The sequence below is a fragment of the Danio rerio genome, chromosome 12 (assembly GCF_052040795.2).
Source record: "Danio rerio strain M-AB ecotype USA chromosome 12, GRCz13ab, whole genome shotgun sequence".
In the NCBI taxonomy this organism is placed as follows: domain Eukaryota; kingdom Metazoa; phylum Chordata; class Actinopteri; order Cypriniformes; family Danionidae; genus Danio; species Danio rerio.
The window spans coordinates 14855033-14879921 of record NC_141032.1 but is presented as its reverse complement, the minus strand read 5'-3'; the positions used below and the strand labels follow the sequence as shown (position 1 = coordinate 14879921).

General features: G+C 34.4%; 1 protein-coding gene across 5 annotated transcripts in view; it reads left to right on the top strand.

Annotated features, from left to right (window-relative positions):
* Positions 1–23619, top strand: part of avl9 (AVL9 cell migration associated) — a 38474-nt gene extending 14855 nt beyond the window's left edge. The window contains exons 7-17 of one of the 5 annotated variants that reach the window (XM_087275393.1): positions 2454–2494; positions 2618–2656; positions 2753–2822; positions 3836–3992; positions 4073–4308; positions 6433–6567; positions 11241–11460; positions 11787–11904; positions 12350–12403; positions 13657–13745; positions 22547–23619. In XM_087275393.1, coding sequence (XP_087131519.1) covers positions 3929–3992; positions 4073–4308; positions 6433–6567; positions 11241–11460; positions 11787–11904; positions 12350–12403; positions 13657–13745; positions 22547–22659 — 1029 coding nt within the window. In that variant the 5' untranslated portion in view covers positions 2454–2494; positions 2618–2656; positions 2753–2822; positions 3836–3928 and the 3' untranslated portion in view covers positions 22660–23619. 5 annotated transcript variants of the gene reach the window in all.
* Positions 23620–24889: the final 1270 nt, after the last annotated feature.

Sequence of the window (24889 nt, the reverse complement as noted above, 5' to 3'; positions counted from 1 at the left end):
TAAAAACAATAACAATAACCTAAAAACAATAACATTTAAAGAAGTGGTAATTTTACCATGCGATGGTGTAATCAAAATACATGGACAAAAGAAATGTCAACAAAAGTGATTTAATGTACAACAGTGAAAAAAAAGTAGTATTTACAATAACAAAAGAATGCAATAAAGTAGCAAGGTCAAACTGAAAGTATCAAACAAAACAAGTCTTGAATAACCCCTTACCTTACTAGCAATATATGCAAATAAAAGAAAAGAAAAGTTTTCAGTGCTGTGCGCCGTATTCTTTCCTATCCACCTTACTTTGAAAAAAGAGTGAACCTGATGAGAGGTATTGCTCAGTATAGACAACAAAACAACAAAAACCACAAAAAGACAACAAAACAACAAAAACCGAAATCATGTCTGCAAAAAACATACAAAAACGAGATCAAAGGAAAATTGCGCTATCCTCTACTCTTCCTGGCGTCTTTTTTATGTGACCACGCCCCTTCCCCCAATGATGATGAGCCAGTCTCCTGACCAATCAGCTGTCTTAAAGGTGGACCTAACATAAATGACAGGCATGAAGAGAACGAGAGAGAGAACAGGAGGCAAAAATACAACCAATATACTGCTACGGATGTAACAGACAATGCAGCAAACAATGTGAAACCTCAAGAATTTTATTGTTTTTATTTCAAAATAAAAGTATACCAATTTTAGTTCTTGCAACACATTTAAAAAAATTTTGAACATTAAAGCATTTACCACTTTTTAATGTTGCCATTCCTTTCCACAATACTTAAAAGATGTTTAGGGAATGAAGATACCAAGTGATGAAGTATTTCAGGTGTACTTTTGTTCTTCCATTCTTCATGCAAACAAGTCTTAGGGCGTACTCACATTATGTACAGTTGCCATGAACTGGGCCGAAGCACGCATGTCCCCCTCCCGTCTCCCCCGACGGCCTTGTTTTATGTGTTTGGGATACAGTGATACGCAGTCAAATATTTCGCCAAACACGGTTCGGATAGCTTAGGATAATTAATCTGACCACAGTGTACATTTCCACTGATGGTACTTCTGGACACTGTTAACATAAGGCTTCCTTATGTCACAGTATCATTTTAACTGCCATTTGTGTATGTAACTATGTATTGTGGTACTTGCCAAAGTAGTCCTGAGCACATGTGGTGATACCACTTAGATAAATTACGATTCTTGATGCAGTGCTGCCTGAGGGATCAGAGATTACAGTTGTTCAGCTTAGGCTTGTACCCTTGTCCTTGTCCAGAAATTCTTCCAGATTCCTTGTATGTTTTAATTATGTTGTGCACTGTTAAAGGTGAAATGTCTTCAATGTTCTTCAAAGAGAGATAGGAACACATTTGGGTTTAAACATTTCAATAATTTTCTCACGTATTTGTTGGCAAACTGGCAATACTTGGCCCATCTTTGCTCATAAAGGACTAGACCTTTCTTAGATGCTGCTTTTGTACCAAATTAAATTACAATAACCTGTTGACATTGCCTGTTTCAAATCACATTATTTAACCAATTTACTTTTTTACTAGCCCTAAATTGCTTTTATCCCAACCTTTTTAGACTATGTTGCAGGTCTAAATAACAGGAAAGAATGTATATTCACAAATGAAATGAAGTTGACCAGAAAGAAAAATGAAATATTTTGTGTTCATATTACCTGCAATGAAATACAAGTCAAAGTAAATTTGGAAATCACAACTTTTTTTGTTTGCATTTTCCATACTCTCCCTACTTATCTTATTTGGGGTTGTACATAAAATGTATCCTGTAAAACGGGGGTTTTGAGTATGTGATTGGTAAAACTCCACATTTCATTAAATACACACAAAATATTGGGGTCAGTAGGATTTTTAAATGTTTTAAAACAAGCTTATCCTGCTCACCAAGGCTGCCTTTTTTTAATCAAAAATACAGTAAAAAATGTACAATTGTGAAATGTTATTGCACTATAAAATAACTGTTCAAAAGTAGTTCATAATCTAATCTAATTTAATTATTTATTCCAGTGATTTTAAAGATGAACTTTCAGCTTCGTTACTCCAGTCTTGAGAGTCACATGCTCTTTCAGAAATCACTCTAATAATAATTATTATTGTTGTTATTATTATTAGTAGTAGTAGTATTATTAATGGTAATTCAATCAATTAATAGTAATTTAATAAATGGCAAGTTGATGAACAATGATTTTCTTTAAAAAATAAAATAAAATAAAACTGACCCCAAGCTTTTGACCAGTAGTGTATATAATTTTTTTTCTTGTTATTAAATGTAAACAAAAATGTTACAATTTATTAAACATTTATAACACATTTTATGTAACTGCTTTCTTATTTTATGTAGTTTCAAATGAAATTATTAGGCTAGTCATTACTGCTTTTATTACTATTACTAATTGTATTATTATTTTTTTTTTTGATGTTGTTATAAAGGTCTGTCTGCCAGAGATTTAATTTTGCACTTTAAACACAAGGTAAAACACTTCTTAAAATGCTGTTTCGTCCTCTTGCATAATACTATTTTTTTGTCTTTTGAAACTTGCAACTCTTGTTTTCCAATTATTATTATTATTATTTTTTTTTTACATTTTCTGTAGGTTCTTGTTCTCTTTAAGCTGATACTGCTTGAAAAGAAGGTCATTATTATCATCTTAATGCACAATTTATAGTAAAATAGAATTACAAGGATCTATGTGATCTTAAATATGTAAATATTTACTATCCTTCTGCAGATCCTGTTTTATGTGACTCCAGTGAAAAGATTGGTTGAAACTCTGATGACCATCCTGTCATTGTTTCCAGGTTGTAAAATGCTGATGTGATCTGGTGTCATGTTTTTATTGTTCAATGTCTTAGATATTCTTGCAGCATGAATCGTTTATTAAGCATTAGCAAATAGTTAATAATTTGTAAAGAATTAACTTTACATTAATACACATTAGTTGCCATTTATAACTACAGTTACAAGTGCCATATTCTTGACTTAAAATTGCATGTATAATGTGGTTAATGACTGTATTTTCATACTTAAATTATAAATTTTTCATCACTAATTAAAGTATTGCATTATTTACAAACTAGTTATTTGAAAGTAGCTGATGGTTTTTAAGATCATTCAGAATGAATAAGTAAATTAAGCAAATGATGATTTTAAACTCACATCTGAAACAGATTTTAATTTGTTGTACACGGTAATCACAAATATCTGCTTGAGATTACTTTTTTTTAGATCTGAGCCTGAAAAAAGTAGAAATGTGATTTTAAATACATCTGACCTGCTTTAAATTTATATTTGCAATTCTGGAATAAACTACAGCATGTAAAGGTTACATTTTCTAAACAAAGACACCATTTTAATGCCATATTATGAAAGGGGTATGCCTGATTGTGCTCACATTATTGAGGTGGAAATGTTATATATTGGTAAGAAATTATTTTCACAGAGAAACATTCAGAAGCATAACATCTCTTTCAACCTCTGAATTTTGTAAATAAAAATACAAATCTTGCTTTTGAGATCCACATTAAATTTCCAGGAAAAAAGTGATAACTTGTGCAAAGAAATAATGCTTTTCTGTTAGAAAAATATTCTTATTTTAAAAACAAAACAAACTTGTTTAACTTCTGGCGACAAAGTATTATTCATCTGTTGCAATTTTGGTGTCATTACAGTTGTGTACATTTACTACCAACAACTTGAGAATATTGCATTTTGTTTACCTCTATATGTATATGTATGGGTGAACTAACCCTTTAAGATGTGCTATCTAGGTGCTTTGAAGTTTTATTAAATTACTTTTTGAATTATTTTTTAGGTATGATAGAGTACGGGCTGGCAGATTCCTCTCACTATCAGACCCGAAGGAGCATCTCAGAGGATTTCAGTTCACCAGAAATCATATCTGCAGATGAAGAATCACTATCCTTGTTTTCTACTGATATTACTCGTACACCAAAAGAGAATGAGCACAGGTATGATGTCAATGATCCACCAGATCAATCAAAGCCTTGTAATTCTACTTTGGACACACACTACATTGATGCTCGTGCAGAACAACAGAACTTGCTGGACAGCTCTGAGAGTGAATGGGAAACTCTGGAGCCTCATGTGATGGATGAAAAGGAAAGTAAAATGGACATTGGCCATTTAGAGATGTTTGACGCTGATTCCGGACTGCCAATAACAGTACAGCCACAGTCAGCCACAGGACATGGAACACTATCCACAGGCCTGGTATCTGGATTGCAAGAGGACCAGTATGGACAGCCACTCGCTATCTTTACAAAGGTTTGTACACAAAACACAATATCAAACTCTGTAGTTTAAATATTTGTTAAAATAAAATTGTAAATATTGAATTGGAATTGTTTTTAATTCAAGAAGTAATCCAAATTACAACAATATGAACAGTTATGGTTGGTTCCTTTTTGATTACCTTAGTCACATTTGCATATAAAGCCAACTGCTGTCTACAGCCCTTGTTGGTTTGATAAAACTTTGATACAGTAGAATTGATTTTTTTAATAAAAAGATAATTGAAGCAAAGAAAAATAAAATAATAGTTTATTGAAAGTATTACCATACTCAATTCTTTAGCAACAGTGCAAATAGTTATAATGTAACGGTAATGAATGAGCTGGCAGCAATGTAAAGTTCCAAGTACAACTTTATTCAAAGAGAATAGTCTGCAGGCAAAAGTTGAAAAGAGAAACAACAATTTCAGGGCAATTCACAGAACGTAATCCAGAAAACAGATGACAGGTACAAGGCAGGCATCATATACCTTAAATCAGTCTAAAAACCACAACAGGAACAGGGCAAGAAGCACAAGAATGCTCAGATTTGCACACTTTTACAGATAAACAAGCCTATGCAATGAGAGAGAGTGGGTTCATAAAGTCAGCTGTGTGTGTGTATATATATCAGTCCAAATTGTTCACAGTTGTATCGGGTGTTGATTGGCATGAAGCATCATGGTAGTTGTAGTTCATGTGAATAGCATATAGTACATACAGAAGATAGCTGGAGTGCACTGTAATGAGTAATCAAAACATTTAATCCAATTTATCTGTATTTTTAAATTATTATTATTATCATATTATTTTTAATATTAAAACAGTAGATTTAAAGTAGATAAATAATGTGGCAATGTGATTCATCAGCATTACCCAAGAATTCAGAATTTTAAATTCACATTTTTTTTTATTATTGTATTAGCCCAAAAAAATACTCTAGAAATGACTTCAAAATGTTATCAGACTTACATTTTTTTACAGACAGATTATTCACAGAAAAGCAAAATAACAAGTAATTATGACTGTAAAGTAACTGATCAAATGTTGTGAATGCTTTTTACCCCAAAAATTTGTTAAAACTTCTTCAGTAAAAGAACCAAAGATGGGCAGTTCAGATATATTCATTTAAAATATTTATTTGAAATACAAAGTACAATTTTGTTTTTTAATGCCTTTAAAAAATAGAATGAATGGAAGACAGCAATGACAACTCAAGGATACAGTTCAGAGTTTATTGACTTATTTAATCTAATCGGTATATGGCATATTGTAGATGGCATTGCTTCATTTGATTCTTTATCTAAGATTTGGACTGATCTAGTCTTTTTCCTAAAAAAGTAACAGCAAATCCACTGCGCCTAAGAAAGAATTAGATTGTTTTATGAGAATTAAGATTGAATGTTATAATGTGACATCACTGACAGAGAGTCTGCTTATTGTGTCGAAGAATCTCCTATTTTGACTTTCCAAAGACAGACTGACTTACACACTTTTATTTATATGTCTTATACAGCATATAGACCCAACAACCTCCACTGGCCAAAAGTGTAAAAAATTATTAAAAAGCCTAGGCAAAAACTATTTACAATATTTTGTGTCTAGCAAGACTTACAGTACCATGTTAGTTCTTCTTGCAATTTGGGAAAAAAATGTAACATCATTGCTCCGGTCATCAGTGTCACACGATCCTTTAAATTTCATTGTAGTATGCTGATTTGATGCTCAAGAAATTCTTCTTATGTTGAACAGTTTTGTTTTTTAAATATTTTTTGGAAATCGTTAAACTTTATTTTAAGTAGCAAGGACACATTTCTATTTTGTTCAAAAGTTATTGTACATTAATAATTTTACAAAATAATTCTGTTTGAAGTAAATGCTGTTCATCTTTAAAAAAATCTGGAAAAAAATATCTGTTCAGTACTAAAATGTATTACTATGCTTTTAATGAATTGTTGAGCAGGTTAATTTTAAGCTTTTTAAAATTCTGTCCTTTTTAATAATTTTATTTTTAAAAAATGCATATATATATATATATATATATGTTGATGAACAGCAAAACATTTCTTTGTTTGATTAGTTACACTTTTTGACTTCAGTTCTCTTTGCATGTTTCCAGGGTTACCTGTGCATGCCTTACATGGCACTCCAACAGCACCACCTGCTGTCAGACATAAATGTTCGGGGTTTTGTTTCTGGAGCAACTAACGTCCTCTTTCGACAGCAGCGCCACCTAAGTGATGCTGTTGTAGATGTGAGTCTATGAACCTTTTGTCTTTTGTCTATGTATGTCCTAAATGTACAGGCCAACATGTGGAATTTTATGCTGATAAGTTTGTTGAGAATGTGTGCAGCTCATATTTCACCAAATTGAAGTTAGTTTTTTTTCATGAATTGTGACATGCTAGTCATAAAGATTTGTCCTCCAGATTCCCATGACTGCAATGCATCAGTAAGTTTTACTTTTTACATTCAGTTTAGGCACATATTCACCCCCACCTCTATTCAATATGAATTTATATTTTTTATTTAAAAATATAATAAATTGCCGAACTGATACTTTCTTTTATGAAATCTGAGATTTCTGTCCATCTGTTGAATATTTATTTATCTAAAATAGTTAGATGATTTTAACCATTCATAAAAAGAGCAAAAGTAAATCCATATGCAAAAAGGGATTCAGGTCTTCTGAAGAGACGCAATGCTTTTATATGATGGACTGATTCAAAATGTATCAGTTATTGGCGGTTCATTCCATTGTGGTGACTCCTGATATGTGAGTAAAAATTACTGGTTTTTATATTGGTGTGAGCTAATCCTAAAATGGCTTATGACAGTCTCCTGAAGCTGTAATGTAGTATAAAAATACAGAAGTTAAGGTTGTTTTTCCACTAATTATCTACTCCATTGGTGGGCTGTGACTGAACTACTGTGACTAATCTGATTAAAATGAAATGATTTGTCTGTAAATCAGACATTACTAAAGATGTTCATGTTATGGGAAGATGCCCTTCAATAATGAAATATTTTTGAAGGCTTTACTTTTGATTATGTTGCTTTAATGACTTACTAATTTATTTAATGACTTATCTAATTTACTAATATAGTAAAGTTGTCTGTAAAAAGGAGACGGTGCTCGCTGCAGAGCCATTTTAGCAGAGCTGAGCTCCAGCGAGGGGGAGCATGAGCCCACCCCTAACCCTACCCCCAGTGACATCACTCGTAGAAGAGGTGCAAAAAGGTGGAACTCAAGCTCAAGCTCCCCCTCGCCCAAATGGTTCTGCAGCGAGCACCACTTGGTAAAAAGGCCCACACGAAATATGCATGTGCCTGTTATTCAATCTATTACTTAACTTATGTAGATGCAAGTAAATGTATATTTATTCAGATTTAATATTAATTTCAGTAATATACATTCTGCATAAAAATGCATATATAAATGTAGATATAAATTATGTGCAGAATATACAAACATGTCTGCAGTTTCGGTCTGGCCCTGTCTGTGATTTTCCATCTAAACAAGATTTGGTTGTAGATAAGCTCTTTTCAATTAGGTAATTCAATATAGAAGCTATCCTGGATATATATTTAAGTTTTATTTATGGAGAAAACAGCAGTGTTTTTGTCTTCTGTGTTTGTCTGAGGTAATTGGTCTACCAAAATGTGCATATTCTATACAATGTATGAAGCTGATCAGTCAGTTCTGGTCACGTGACTCGCGGTGCGCTTGCAGCATTCTGAAAAGTTGAGATGTTTTCAACTGGTTGTCACTGATAGGGGCCAAAATGGCGACCTAACTGAACACTTGGACCACCAAAACTGTAATATTGGGGCAAAGACAGTAAAGACCAGGGCAGAGTCTAACTTTTTGTAAGTCATCTATCATCCACATGTCATCACAGGAAAAGAAGAGAAGGATATGAAGGCTGTTAAACAAGCAGCTGCAACAGATTTAGGTAATCCTTTCATGTCTAACTGTCATGACTATGTTAACACAGTCGGTCAGTTGTCTCTGATGCTTTCAAAAGAGGAATTTCCATCACATCCTGCAGAGGTGGAAAACATAAAACTAGAAAGCTTTAAGTTGACAATTAATTTAGCATATATAGAAATAAAGGAAGCGTATACACTGATTGAGAAAGCGGAGAGTTACTGGGTTACTGGAATCAGCTGAAGATGTTAAAACTGAAACCATCAAAATATTCATGACCATTCTGCCTCAAGGAAAGTTTAAAGAGGTGATCGACCTTGTACACGGTCTGAGAATGAGGAAGCTGGGAGTCGCTTGACCAAGCGGGATCATACTTTGATTTCCGTCGAAAACACATCAGGATGCTCTGTGGGCAGCAGCGAAGAACAACTCGTTCCTACATGAAAAAGGCCTGAGGTTTGCTGAAGATCTTCCTCAATCCTTCAAAGAAACTAGAAACAAGTTTTGGCCTACAATTTGAAAGGTGCGAAGCGAGGACAATTCAGCCAACTTCGTCTAGGTGCGAGTTTTCATTGGGGGCATTGAGCTTTGTCTTCATCAGATTGAAGATGCCTCACAGTATAATAAAGATAATGGAGATAAAAATGACTTGAACTCGTTGCCTCTTATCATTTGTCTTTCTTTATGTTTCTACATGTGCATGGGCGGATTGGACAAAACTTTTTTGCTCAGTTCATTTTTATTTAAATATTTTGGGCCCCATCATACACCCGGCGCAATGTGGCGCAAAGCGCGGTGCAATAGTCTTTTGCTTGTTTCAGCTTGGCGCAAGAGTCGTTTTGAGGCATTGCGCTACGATGTTTAAATAGCAAATGCATTTGCGCTCATACGTGCGCCCAAAGGCTTTCTGGTCTAAAAAGGAAGGCGTTCTGAGGCGCACTGTTGGCGCGTTACTATTTTGAGAAACTAAAATAGATTTTTTTTATTAGACCAAAACAAACCCGGTCTAAACTCTAGTGCAAAAAAAAAATATATATTAAGGATATATATAGGTAGGTATATATAGGTAGGTATATGTAGATAGGTATATGTATGTGTGTGTATGTGTATAAGTGTATATATGTATATATATATATATATATATATATATATATATATATATATATATATATATATATATATATATATATACATACGCTGTTTTGACAGCACTAAATCATTTTAAAGGCAACATTTTGTACTCAGAAGGTAATAATGGCCACTTTCTCATTCATATAATATCTATTGTTAACTTAACGTTTTTGATTATTGATATTTACTCCAATGCACAGAATGTCCAGTTCCTTGATTTATTAGAAAATAGCATCTAACATTGGTTGACTAAATTTCCTAATGTGCATATCATAATTGGAGGAGGTTTTAATATCACTTTTACTAATCAAAATCGTTGTCCACCTGGCAAAGATTTCTCTGCGACTGCAAAATTAAAACTAATAATGGATATATGAACTAATAGAATACTTGTTGGCAAACATTTCCTTTTGACCCAGGCTTTAATTGGTTCAATAAAAATTGTAGTAATTAATCAAGGACCTAAGCCAAATGGACATCTATACTTCTCCCACCCTGCTGATAGATCATAATGCAATTGCAATACAGATTAATATATGTAGGTCTGAAAAAGTAAATAGGAGAACATCATATTGGAAGCTTAATAGCTTGTGCTTAAAGAACAATTAAGTTTTTATAAAGATTAAACTTTGGCCTAAATATTTTTAAGGAAAGCAACTTTAGAACAATCTTTGAAGTGTTTAAATACAAATCTGCAAAATACTTAAGATCACTTGGCAATATGTGTGTACGGGCTAGATTGGCTGAGGAAGAGGATATCACAGCATTTTCTCCATTAAGGAGAACGAGATGGATAATTTAACAGAAGATTATCAACCTAATCTAATAGAAATACAGAACTAATTACATGAGATTTATACAAAAAAAAAGAAGAAGAAGAAAAAATGAGGGTGCATTCTTTCACTCTAGAAAAAAAGTGGCTTAAAGAAAGGGAGCAGAATTCTGCTTATTTCTATTGGTTAAAAAAGCAATGTGCAAATCACAATACAAAACACAAGCTTAATATTAATGGTAAGATTACTCTTACTCTAAATTAACATTTAAATATTGCTCTTTACAGTTTGTTATACACTTCATGACCAGAACAATTAACATCCTCATTTTTATTAGCTTATAGTAGGCTAGCTTGTGTGTGACAGTATTTGAATGATCACTTTGAATGAGGCCGTAAAAAAAATGTGTTATCTGGTTTTATTGATACGGACAATAATGCTAGGAATGCATTGTATTTTATCAATTTTTTACTTTTACTTTCTAAATATCACATTCATTAATGCAAATTCTTCACTAATACACCGCTTTTTTAAGCTATTCATTAAAAGAACTGCAACAATATTTTGAAACTCTCTTGTTCAGGAAAAGTTTGTTAATCTTATTGCATTTTATTATTATTTTTTGAATATTGTGCCTTTTTTTTCTTTACTACTTTATCCCATTGGCTTCCAATATGTTCCTTCTATATTTCACAATGTTTCACTATACTGTTATTTATTACTTTACTTATATTGTTCAATAAATAATAATAATAATAATAATAATAAATGGTTGTCAATAAAAAACAAGTATAAGTGTGATTTAAGCATTTTAATGGGTGAACTTAAACAAAGTTATAAAAATAGAAGGTTGCTTTTTTTGCTTTATCTGACTGTGTTTAAGCTACATCTGTTAGTAAATTTACTAAGTAAGGGAAAAATTAACAACAAACAAATCAAAATAATCCTATGCAATCTGATCTTGCATAGTATTTACGATTGTAACATCTGAATACATATGTTTTTTTGCAACTTTGTTCTTACAAAACACAGGTGGGGAGTCTATGCTCCAGCTGTTTAATATGAATTGTTTTCTATTTTGTTTGTGTGCAGGTGGATGAAGCCCAAATTTTGATCCATGACCCAGAGCTGCGCAAAATGCTAAATTTAAGCACAGCAGATCTGAGATTTGCTGATTATCTGGTGAAACATGTCACTGAAAACAAAGAGGATGTGTTTCTGGATGGTACAGGTTGGGAGGGTGGAGATGAGTGGATACGGGCACAGTTTGGCCTGTATGTGCACTCACTGTTATCTTCTGCTCTACAACAAGGTGCATCACCGCTTACATGCTCATATAGTTAGGGATATTAATCTGTGTAATTTAATATTAAAACCCTTCTTGCTGTAAAGTGAGAAGCCTCAAAACCATTTAAACCATAACAGTTATCTTAAAGTAGCTTTACAGTAACACAATTTTTACCCCAGTCAGGAATTTGTTGCTCATTTTCCGTAATAAGGTTGCTACCAAATTAATAGACATTTCTCTAGTTCCATTTATTGTCATGTTGTGGTCTGCACAAGCTTTTATTTTGTATTTCTGTTAATAATTTTATTGTTTTGTTTAATTATAAATTTATTTATTTATTTTCTTTTTAGATCATGAGCGGCTGTTGGCAGATTATGGAGTTTTGTTCACATCTGCTTGGAAAATGACACACAACTACAAAATGTGGATCAGCAACAAGCATCCAGCCATGGCCGAGATCACACCTGGGTATGTCAAACACAGTTCAGACAAATCAGAATGGAATACTAGCATTTTTCTTACTGTATACTGCTTACACTTTTTTATGACAAAATTGTCAACATGAATTAAAAAAGTTCATAGATATTAATATTTCCATGTTTGTTTGTCAATTGTTAAAAAATCTCCAAATTATTTTGAACTGAAACTGTTGTTGCTGCAACCATCCCTACAGTAGGTTAAGTTCTTTGAACTGCTGAACCTCCCGGACCTTGTGTGAACATGAATGTAGTATATGGTGTGAAACTTGTTCAAGTAAAATCTGTTTATTTAAATTTTTTTACTTGCCCCCTCAACAAATTTCATATTTTCTGGCAATATACATTTTAAGTTGTCACAGTTTATTGCATGGGTTGTTTAGTTGCCCGTTTTTTTACCAAATGTTTTGACTTTAAATCATTGACTCTGTTCATAGACATCCATTCCAGGGTCAATACAGTGTGGCCGATGTGAAGATTCGCTTGTCGCAGTAAGTGTACATATTCTAATAAATTTGTTTAACATATTTGCTGACAAAATTTTTTTATTTTAATGTTATTTATATTTATTTAATAGGTCTTTTAGTTTAATTAGTAATAATGTTATGTAGGACAAATTGCACAGCATCATTTGCTAAATTATTTATGTAATGATATATTCATATAAAATTTGAACATTTGACAAATTTAAACGTTTAGTAAATACTGCAGTCATTTCAATTATTTAAAATGCTTAAGGTTGATTTTAAACATACTATTTTCTCAGTAATGTTTTGGAGGTCACATCAAATAAGTGTCAGCAAAGCAGCAAAAGCTTGAAAACTTGTGAGAGTAGAAGGTACAAAAAATGCCTCTGACAAATGTAAGTTACAGTGTATTCGGAAAGTATTCATAGCGCTTCTCTTTTTCCACATTTATTTGTTACAGCCTTATTCTTAAATTCTACTTACAATACCCCATAATGACAATGTGAAAAGATTTGTTGAAGTTGTTATTAAATTTTTTTTAAAAAATAAAATAAAACACCTGAAAAATCACATGTACATAACCATATTCACAGCCTTTGCTGTCAAGCTCTAAATTGAGCTCAGGTACATTCCACTGATCATTCTTAAGATGTTTCAGCAGCTTAATTAGAGTTCACCTGTGATAAATTCAGTTGATTGGACATGATTTGAAAAGGCATACAGCTGTCTATATAAGGTCTCAGGGTTGACAGTGCATGTCAAAGCACAAACCAAGCATGAAGACAAAAGAATTGTCTGTAGACCTTTGAGACAGGATTATCTCAAGGCACAAGGCTGAGAAAGGTTACAGAAAACTTTCTGCTGCTCTGAAAGTTCCAACTGGCAGACATTGTATCTTATTAAAAAAAGTAATAATAAATAACAAAAAAAAAGATTTACTATCTATTGCAATGTGCTTCACTCCATTAGAGAATCTTTAGACATTGAATTGGAAAAGAGACAAGTGAGAAAGAGCGTCCCTTTTTCAGATGGGACAGTAAAAGTTATAGTGGTCTTATAAAATCTGGTAGCTCATTCTGTGAGAACAGAAAAGCTGAAGGGTTTAAAAAGTTTATGCCAGGCACATCTTGCTCATTATTGTACTTCCACATATGACAAAATGGTCTCAGAGACGGGTAAATTATGGAGTTATAAATGGTAAAACTAGATATGATAAAATGATGATGATGATGATGATTATTATTATTATTTTAATGATGGCTTTCCTGATATTTTAGTTCAATGCAGAACAGTGAGCGTGGAAAGAAGATTGGGAATGCTGTGATGTCAACGAGCAGAAGTGTTGTGCAAACAGGAAAGGCTGTCGGTAAGATAAACAACATAATAATGCAATACCCATCTCTTGATTATGCATGTAGTATGTGCTATATAAAAAAGTATTGCTTGTTGCATCAAGATACAATGCTTTCTTAATTTTTACACCAGTCTGTAATACACAGCCCAAAAAATTTTAATAAGATATAGAAATCTTCCTTCCATTATTCACTCCTTAAACACTAAGAAAGTGCAAAAAAATGTGATGTGTATTAGTAACATAAAAATTGTTGTATCAAATTGGTGAACACTTTGTGCAAAGCTGTCTTCTGCAGATGTTCAATATGATTAAATAGGATCACTTCATTACTACTGCTGCTTCTATTATCAGTTGTTTAATTCAATTAAATCAATCTTCATAGCACTTTTTACAATGTAGAACATTGTCAAAGCAGCTTAACATTTATGAAGTTCTTATAACTTCAGTTAAGTTGTCACAGCTGAAGGTAAGTTTAATTCAGCTCAGTGTAATGTAAATGTCACTACTGAAAACCAAAACATCTATAATCTGCAAAGGTAAAACTGAAGAGAACATCTCTGCTATTTATGTAATTATCGTTCCCTGAAGGAGGGAATGGAGATGTTACTTAACTGATCAACAGATTGGGAGATTCTGCTTAGGAGACCAATATTTTCTGACTTTGTATGAAAAGGGCCAGTGGAATGTGTGTACCAGGCCATTACCATACATACACTTTTTTGCATGATTACGATATACTGGGGCAGAAGTAGTAGTGTCTGGTATTTTGCAGCACTTCTTGACTTGACGCCATATTTTTAAACAGTTTGAAACAATACAATTAATCTTAACTGATGTGAGCAATTTGGTATTTGAAAACAGCAGGGCTGGAAGTGATCTGTTTGTAATTCCATTTTTTTCAATTGCCACCCAGTGGGGTGTGTCAGTAGAGATCTCGGGCTCTATCTTGACGGTCCATGCGCAGAGCACAAAACGCAGGGCGCAAACGCTTTCAGCTAACTTGTCAGAACGCATTTTTGCTAACTTAAAGATGGGAAAATCCGCTTTGCGCCATGGCACATGGTCTAAAAGGATTGAGTTTTTTTTTCTTAATGAGTTATAGGTGTGTTTTGAAAATAAACCAATCAGAGTCTCATCTCCTATTACCTTTTAGAGCCAGCTGCGACGTGCCATAAGCGCATTGCTATTAACATGACGTAAAGTAAGTTCACTTTCGCTTTTGCTCTTGTGGATAGGGAAACCTTACCGCACAGACATCAATTAGCCTATAAATAATTAATTTCGTTTGTTAAGCGCAAAGATTTGTTTCAAAACTATTTCTAAATTCAGTTTTAATTTCCAGCAAATGAATAAATGATTAATAATAACAAAGTGTGGTCAAAATACTGAGTTATTTCCAAATACACCTGCTATGCCCCATATGGTCTAAAACCTGACAGGTGGACAAATCTAAGCCTGTTTTTAATAAAACAAATATAAATATGGATATAATAAATAATACTGCTAATAATAATAACATTATACAAAAGCAAATTGAATGAACTGAAAAAGCCTCCCGAGATGAAGAAAGTATGAAGGCAGTGGTTTTTAAATTCATGTAGGGTAGAAATTAATATGTTTTGTAATATTTTAACCATTTATATTTATATTATTTATATATCCTTATTATATCTTTAAGATATTATATCTTTTTCATATGTAAAGATATTTGCGTATTGCTCTACATCTTGTGTGTAGTGTGTAAGCCGGGCGCACTTTGCGCCAGAAAATAGACTGACTTTGTTCTGGTCTAAAGAACAGACTATTTACAGTTTCTCAAAATAGCAACGCGCCAAAACACGCCTGCTTTTTTAGACCAGAATGCCTATGGGCACACATTTGAGCGCAAATGCATTTGCTTTTTAAACTGTGTGACGGAACACCTCAAAATGACCCTTGCGCCAAGCTTAAAGTAGCAAAAGACTATTGCGCCGCACCTTGCGCCACATTGCGCCGGGTGAATGATAGGGCCCCTCAACTTTATAGTCATCTTGCCAGTAGACAAGGGCCCTGGCATTCGCTGCCCAGTAATAATGTAAAAAACATGGTAGCCCTAGCCCACCTTCATCTCTTGGCTTCTGTAAATGTGTTTTGAATATTCTATGAGCTTTAAATGCCTAAATAAAAGGGAGATTTACAGAATCTAGTGCTTTAAAAAAAGGCTTGGGTAAATAAATAGAAAAGTTTTGGAAGAGATATAAAAATCTAGGTAACGTAACCATCTTAATTGCATTAATACGGCCTATCATGGAAAGAGGGAGTGTCCTCCATTTACCAATGTCCATCTTCAGGTTTTACAATTTCTCAATAAAATTCAGTTTTAAAATAAGTTTGGAGTTTCTAGACAGAACAACTCCGAGGTACTTAAGTCTGTCTGTAATTTTAAAAAGAAGGTTGTGTAAAAAATCCATATCAAGATCTGCACCTAAAGACATGAATTCACTCTTTTGCCAATTAATTGTATATCCAGAAACTGTACCAAATGATTTTATAAGATCTAACAGCATAGGGACAGACTGTTCAGGATCAGACAAAAATAGAGCAATGTCGTCCGCATATAAAGAAATGTAATGATTCACATTTCCAAGGCTTACAGGCTTGATAGATGAGTGATTTCTAACACTGATCGCAAGGAGCTCAATTGCAACCGCAAAAAGCAAAGGACTCAGGGGACATCCTTGATGTGTCCCACGATGTAATGAAAATGGCTTTGACTTCTCTTGATTTGTACATACAGAAGAGGTTGGGTGAGCATATAATGTTGTAATCCAGGATGCAATGCGACTACCAAACCCACATTCTTCCAAAACTTTTACCATATAAGGCCATTCCACCTGATCGAATGCCTTTTCCGCATCTAAGCACAAGGCTGCCACCTTGGAGCCTCTTTATGTTTATTTTACATTAGGTTAATTAATCTTCTAACATTAAAAAATTAAAATCTATTAGGAACAAAACCAGTTTGATCCGTGTAAACAATGGATGAAATATATTTATTTAATCTATAAGCTAATATTTTGGTAAATATTTTCATGTCTGAGTTTAATAATGCAAAAGGCCTATAAAATGAAGGTTCAATCTCATCCCTACCCTCTTTTAATATTAATGAGATATTAGCATTGCATAATGTGTCAGGCAATTTTTGAGTTTCAAGAGAATGAGTAAACATCCTCAGCAAAAGAGGAGCCAGCAAGTATATATTGAAGTATATAAATGTTCATAATATTCTCTGAAACAATCATTTATACCTTTAGTGTCTACAATAACATCCCCAGTTTTTGATTTAATTTTATGTATGGCTTTTTTCGCTTGTAGATTCCTTAGCTGTCGAGCCAGTAGTTTATGGGGTTTATCACCTAGCTCAAAATATCTTTGTCTTATCCTAAAAAACTGATCCCATACCTGTCCAGATAAAACAGTATTGTATTCATATTTTAGTTTAAGTATATTCTGCAAGGTGGAAAATAGAGTCTGTGACTTCAGAGTTATTGTTTATCTCTAAAAATTCAGAAATCTTTCCAGATATAAATTGACAGAATGGTGCATCAGAGAGTAGACAGGGGTGGAAGTGCCAGCAATGGCCAAGATCAAGAACCATCGAAGTCGGAGAGTGATCGGAAATTAAGATGTTATGGTAGTCTGTGGTGATAACATTTTATACAAGTTTGAAGTCTAGCAAAAAATAATCTATTCTAGAGAAAGTCTTATGCCTTTGTGAGAAAAAAGAATAATCTCTACCTGTGGTGTGCAAGACTCCATATATCAACCAGATTCATGGAAGACTTTAGATTTTTTAAAACTATTGAGGCAGAAGGCAACTGGGCTGTTTGGGCTGACCTATCCAAAAAATTATCAAGCACACAATTAAAGTCATTCACCCACAATCACATTCGAATCAGTAGAATCCAACAATAAATTAAATATTTTAGTAAAAAAATCAGGGTCATCAAAATTTGGTGCATATACATTAAGAAGTGTAACATGGAATGAGTAAATATAACCGGTTACCAAGATATAACGACCATTAGGATCACACAAAGTTGAAATATGTCTAAAAGGAACTGTTTTACAGATTAAGATTGCAACACCTCTAGCCTTGCTGGAAAAGGTAGACTGAAAAATATGGCTAACCCAGTTGCATTTAAGCATCTTCTCTTTAGTGGGCCTAATGTGCGTCTTCTGTAGGTATATAACATTGGCAGACAATGATTTCAAATGTGAGAATACTTTAGCTCGTTTGAGAATATGACCCAGGCCGCGAACTTTCCAACTGGTAAAAGTAATGCCACTGCCCTTTTAAGGTAAACTAGGGTTCATACTAAAAATGAAAATAAGTAGTGCATGCCCTTTTCTAATAATCGTGGAAAGAAAAGTAAAAAGATACCTCGTACAAAAAGAAAAATAAGAACTTTATCCCTCCCACCCCCGTCCCACTTTCCCAAACAAAGCAAGAGCAAGATTCCCCGAAAATTACAGTGGGGTTGCCGGGCCATCGGATCAGTAAACCACAGCTTTTGCTGAAAAGTACCGCAGTGTCCTCTTAAATGCCATGAACAAATAATAGGTAAACGGTCATATCAGTCATTTCAGCAGTCTAAGCAACTGCTAAATAAATGTCACATACCAGAGCCTGCATGGATGTTAATTTCAAGACAGCGTCCCAATGAAAACCTCCATCTCCTCAGGTGAGGAAAACACCTTATCAGTTGAGCCTTGAGTGACATGCAGTTTTGCTGGATAAATAAATCCGCTCCTTACGCCGGCATTCAGGAGATGCTTCCTTACATCACTGAATGCCTGTTACTGCTTCATTATTTCAGCCAGGAGGCCAGGAAAGATGTGTATTTGCCTGCCCTCGTAATGCAAAGGAAATTGTTGACGAGCCAGTTGAAGAATTTTTTTCCTTCGTTTGAAAGTGATGAATCCGAGCTATCATCACACGCGGCCGCACGCCTTCTCTGGAGAGCTGCTGACCCAGCCGATGAGCGCAGTCCACTTCCAACGACTAGAAAGGTTGTCTGCACCCAGTAGGTCGGGGATAAACTTTGTCAGAAAATCCGTGGGTCGCCCATTCTCGATCTTCTCGGGTAAGCCAACGATTTTAATGTTTTGCCGCCTGGAATGAGCCTCCAAGTTGATGACTTTATTACGTAGGGCTTAATTTTTTGACTAAATATTCGCACACTTCTGCTCCACCAGAGTGAGGCGGCATTCATAATCAACAGTAGCATTTTCGACCTCTTTGATTCTGTCCCTGAGAGTCACTAAAGATGCCTGTGTAGATGCCAAAGATGCTTCCAGGAGGTCAAATCGATCAGTCATTGTTTTTCTCATGTTTTATATTGCCAAAAGAATATTGTTAGATTCCGCCTCAGGCTCTACACTTAACATAGTCTCAGAGGTTGATGCGGCCTGGTCAGCCATTCCCGGCAGTGACTGATGATGAAGGTCATTCGACGATTTATCCATCTTCTTTCCTTTTTCGGTTTTAGGCTTAGTCATTATGCTGATATTTATACAACAGAAATATAAAATATTGACAAAGAAACCCAGTAATCAAAATAATGACCGAATAATGTCAAAAATAGAGAGGAGGACCACAGAAACACAACTACTTTATTCGGCACTCAGTAGCGCCCCCATCATACATACACTTATTTAAGCGATCCATGTACAGTCACTGCTCAGATTGTCACTGAAGAGCTAAGCCACAGCTCAGCATTCAGCTGGCAGTTTAGATTTGTTGTCCTGGAGGTGTAACACCTCTGTTCCCTTGTTCAGGTTTAACTAGCTTAACTAGCTACATTTGAAAATACATTTTTGCATTTATTTGAAAAAAATCATTTGGATTGGTCAGAACGACCATAAGATTTAAATGCATGCTAAATATTGTGATCTGATCGAAAATGTGGATCAAAACAAGGGGCATTTGTAGACCAATTCTCTCCTTCAAATCAAACTCTGTCCTGCTGTATTTCTCAAACAATGCAAGGAACTATTTTAAAGCATTTGAAAATATAAGCACTTCTCTGAAAATGTACAACTACAATCTTGTTTGCTTGTGTAATAGCTTACACACCCAGCTCTATGTCTGTTAGAGTGGTGTCACGTGGTGCCATGCCAGAGGAGGCAACACTCCTTGTAGAGTGTGCTCTTACCCACAGGCGAGTACAGCTTGCTTTGATACTTGTAAGCCAAGGTGACGGCACCCACTGTTCAGTGCAACAACCTCTGTTTGGAGAGGGCATATCCCTACTTCCAGCCTAAAAAATAGACCAAGAGCTGCCTTGGAACTTTTAATATTCTGCGAGGGCTGGATCTGCTTGCTAAACAGGCAGTGCTTGCAGGCTTACTACCTGATCTTGAAATGATGTGAGCACATCGCCAGGTTGGGTTTTAGATGTTTCCTTTGTCTGCCACACCTGTCTTTAAGTCTCTGCTAATGAGCTGTTGACCTGAATCAGGTGTGTTTTGTTAAGGAGACATGTAATATATGCAGAGCTGATGATCCTCCAGGAATATGGTTGAGAAACACTGATATAAGTGTGATTTGCTGACTCAAAATGCTTCCACACATCAAACGCTCATTATGGAATCCAACATGAGTCTTTAAAGATGGAAACTAGAACTCAACTGGATCTCTCTACAGGCCCACCAGGACCACAGAGATATCCCAAGAGGGCAAATGAGGCCTTAAAAAGGGTACATCAGATCATCCTTTCCTGTTGCTCTGCCATCTACTGCATCACAGTGAGCAGAGATGGAAGTAACATAGTCTTTCTGTGGTCTCATGGAAATTACAAAAGAGAAGCATCACTTACAATTTTATATTGTGAAATGTGCAGTCAGTATCCCCTTTCACACAGTGACACCGGTAAATATCCGGAAAATTTCCAGAACGACTTAACCGGTACATTCAAAAAAGCGCTGTTCACACAGGCGAGGACGTTACGAAATTTTTCCAGAAAAGTCCATTCACACATCCATTCCAAAATACCGGTAAACTCTGACATCATTAACCAGAAATAACCTCTAAACGGCTGTGCTTGTATTTGTAAACATTTGACTACATTATAACCTCTGTGGATGGATCAGTGTTGTGAACAACTTTGTTGAAAACATATTTAGAAACACTTTCGCATCTCAAGATGTACATAATATGTGTGTGTGCTGGCGCTCACACCTTCACGGGCACACGCGACACGTCAAGCAACTGAAGGAAGCAGAGCTTGAAGGTAAACAAACAACTGCTTAATCATAAGCGTCTTATCGATAGTTATTTACAAAGTTGGCATTAAGAAGGAACATATAAACATTGTCTGACTAACATCTAGCGGCTAAATGTGTCATGAAAAATATTCAAAGGCTTTTATTTTCATAAACCGCACAGACGTGAATGCGTCTGACTGTTCTGATTGGCTAAAAAAGACTTCTCACGTCAGCACGTTCTAGACGAGCATGCGCTCTTTCCGGCAATCTTCCTTTTGCGTTTACACAGTGCAGCATTCCGGCAAATTACCGGTAATGTTACAACTTCTCTTTCCGGAAAATTTTCAAAAAAGGCCTGTTTACACATACAGACCTTTCCGGAAAATTGCCGGTGCATGTGATCACAAATCCAAAAGTGAAAGTAAAAAGAAAGTGCCATTCAAAAGTGATTTCAGTATTTACCACATTGATAGCAGCTTTATAGAAGAGAAAATTATATGTTTAGGCAAGGAAAGACAAGTTTATTTATGTAGCACATTTTATACACAATGATAGTTCAAAGTGCTTTACATAAAGAAGTGGCTAATCTGATAATTTTCTAACAATTTCTGGAAGCTGATTCCAGCAGCACAGGGCATAGTAGCTGAAGGCGGATTCACCCTGCTTTGACTGAACTCTTGGAATTTCTAATTTACTTGATCCTAATGATCTAAGTGATCTGTTGGCTTTGTATTCAGTGAGAAAGTCTGTAATGTATTGAGGTAAAGACCTGAAGACAGGTTTGATGTGCTCTGATTTTCTGGTTCTGGTCAGAATCCTAGCAGCAGTAATTACGATAAGCTAAAACTGTCTGACTGTCTTTTTGGGAAGGCCAGTAAGGAGTCCATTACAGCAATCCACCCTGCTGGTGATAAAAACATGAACAAGTTTTTCAAAGTTCTCACTGGAAACCTTTGAGTTCTTACAATGTTTTTGAGATGATAGTATGCTGATTTACTTACTGCTTTGACATGACTACTGAAACTCTGACTCCAGAATCACACAAAGATTCTTGAAAAGCTTAACTTAAATTGTTGGAAACATTGAATACTTTGGGCACAGCTTGGTCTAATTTTAAAGATTAGATTAGTCCAATTTTGCAGTGAAAACAATAATTTTTTAAATTTCAATAAACTTCATAATACTAATAAAAAAAAAAAAAACATTTAAATGGGTTTCTGCCAGTCTTTCCATACGTGGATGCTTTCTGCCTATAAAAAATTAACTGAACTATGATACACTTCAATATAATCTTTTTGCAAATTAATAAAGTACTTTAATGTATTAGTAATATATCACCCAATTATGAAAACTAAAATTTCTAAGCTTTTAAGTGATATATACCTTGTCATGATATTATGGTTTAAAATATGTTAGTGCAGACAAATTGTGGACATGCTGGTCCATATTAATTTTGATTCTTAGAACTTGTCAGTTTTTGTATTATTTATTATCATTTAAAACCTTTATTGCTCAAAAGATTACTTTGCTCACAATGTGTTCTTGCTCTATTATTCTTTTTAAAGGTCAGTCGGTAGGTGGAGCTTTGACTGTTGCTAAATCAGCCATGTCATCCTGGTTCTCCATGCTGGCTCAGCCGACCGCAGCAGTCACTTCTTCTCAGCAGTCTTCAGACTGATATTTACTACTGTATTTAATACTAAAGACAATACTGCTTCTGACATTGCACACATCTCTGTTGTTATATTGTATGAAGATGTATTTTATAGAGAATGAGAAAAACGTTTATAATATTAATTTTAGATTTAGTACTTAATGTAGAAGTTTAATGTTTATATATGCTGGAATAATGTATTTTTTTGGTTCCTGTGACAGTTTCCATGGTGTGTTAATGGGTTTCTCACCTTTGAAAATGAAATGTATTTTCTGAGATCAGGTAACCAAATTTTTTATTTGTATTTTCCCCTATACAAACAGGATATATATATATATATGTCAAGTCTTTATTTTGATGGTCCATTTGTTGAATTTAAGTTACATTGCATCTACATGGCAACAAATTCTCATTAGATTATATAAGTAGACTGGCTGGGGTTAGGGTTAGCGTAAGTTGACGTAATTGCAAAGTTTCTTATAGTAAATTAAATCTTAAAGGAGCACTATCAACAGATGTTAAGCAGACAGTCTAATACTCAATTGGACCATCAAAATAAAGTGTTATCAAATATTGTGATCATTAATCAGACTGTGGCTTTTGTAAATAATTTTACTTATTTGGGATTGGATCAATTCTTGTAACACAAAAATGTAATAACAAATTTAGGTCCCACTTTATATTTGGCACCTTCAGTGTACTTACATGGTTAGAAACAAGAGTGTTATGTCCATGTTGTAATGCAAAATGTTTTTTTTTTTAATTCTAGAAAGATCAATTTGTTAAAATTTCTATCAGGTTTAGAGGGACATTTTGCCTTTAACATTGTAATATTTCATAAAACAGCACTGTTTTTCCTCCTGTAATTAAGGTAATTCCTGTACTTGAAGGGACTTTTGATTTGATTATTGTTCTTATGTGGCAAAATCTCTCCATGTTATTAAAAAAATGAAATTACACTTAATAAATCTCTGGTGTGTTCAAGTGTCTTAGTTTGTTTTACAACCATGTAAAATCAGGACGTGGTATCAGTCTGTGTAATTTGTATGCTCATTTTTGTTGTCAAAACAGGAAAACAAAGAAATGGAAGTGCCAAATTTGACCCGTCTCTCAAACATAAAAATGTATTTTTTCAACTATTTATTTTTGTTTTCATCACATTTTGTTTTCACGCACAAAATAAAAATTTGATAAAACCACAAATAATAAAGGTCTGCGTACCCAGGGATGGGCAGTATTTACGATACATGTATTTCAAATACAAAATAGTAATTTGTAATTGGTATTTGATAAGTGTCTTGTGATTTTTGTAGTTTTATACCACACAATGGTAAACACAATCAACAGATATTGTTGATTATCTGCAGTAAATGGTTAAAACATTAGGATATCATCTTCAAGACATTCATTCATTTTCTTTTCGGCTTAGTCCCTTTATTAATCCGGGGTTGCCACAGCGGAATGAACCGCCAACTTATCCAGCACTTGTTTTACGCAGCGGGTGCCCTTCCAGCTCCAGCCCATCTCTGGGGAACATCCATACACACTCACTCACACTCATACACTACGGACATTTGAGGCTACCCAATGCACCTGTACCACGTCTTTAGACTGTGGGGGAAACCAGAGCACCCAGAGGAAACCCACGCGAATGCAGGGAGAACATGCAAACTCCAAAGAAACGCCAACTGACCCAGCCGAGGCTTGAACCAGTGACCTTCTTGCTGTGAGGCGACAGGACATTTTTATTAAATTTATACAAAATGTATATTTTAATTAAAGAGAAACACAAGATACATTTTTATAAATACCCATGAACAGTAACTCCTGAAATGAGCCTTGTCAGGTATGGTTTTACCTTGGTTTTAGTGGGAAGCTATTGCTTTCACCATAGGAGAGCAATAGGGGTTTGGTGCCTTGCTCAAGGGGAATGGAAAAATGAGAGTGTTGTTCATTCACTCCCCCATCTATAATTCCTGCTGATACCGCAAATTGAACCAGCAACTTTTGGGTTACAAATCTCATTAACCATTTAGGCCACAATGTTTAATGGTAAAGGAACTGATCAAATATAGGAGGTTTGCAAATAAATTTCATGCTTCTTTTCAAAAGTATTTTTAAAGTATTTTCAAAATACAAAAATGTTGCAGCTGCGGTTTTTGTAGTTAATTTTGATGCACTTAAAATTTAAGTATTTGGTATTTTATTTATTTTATTGTTGCCTGTCCCTGCGTATACTTACGAATAATTATTT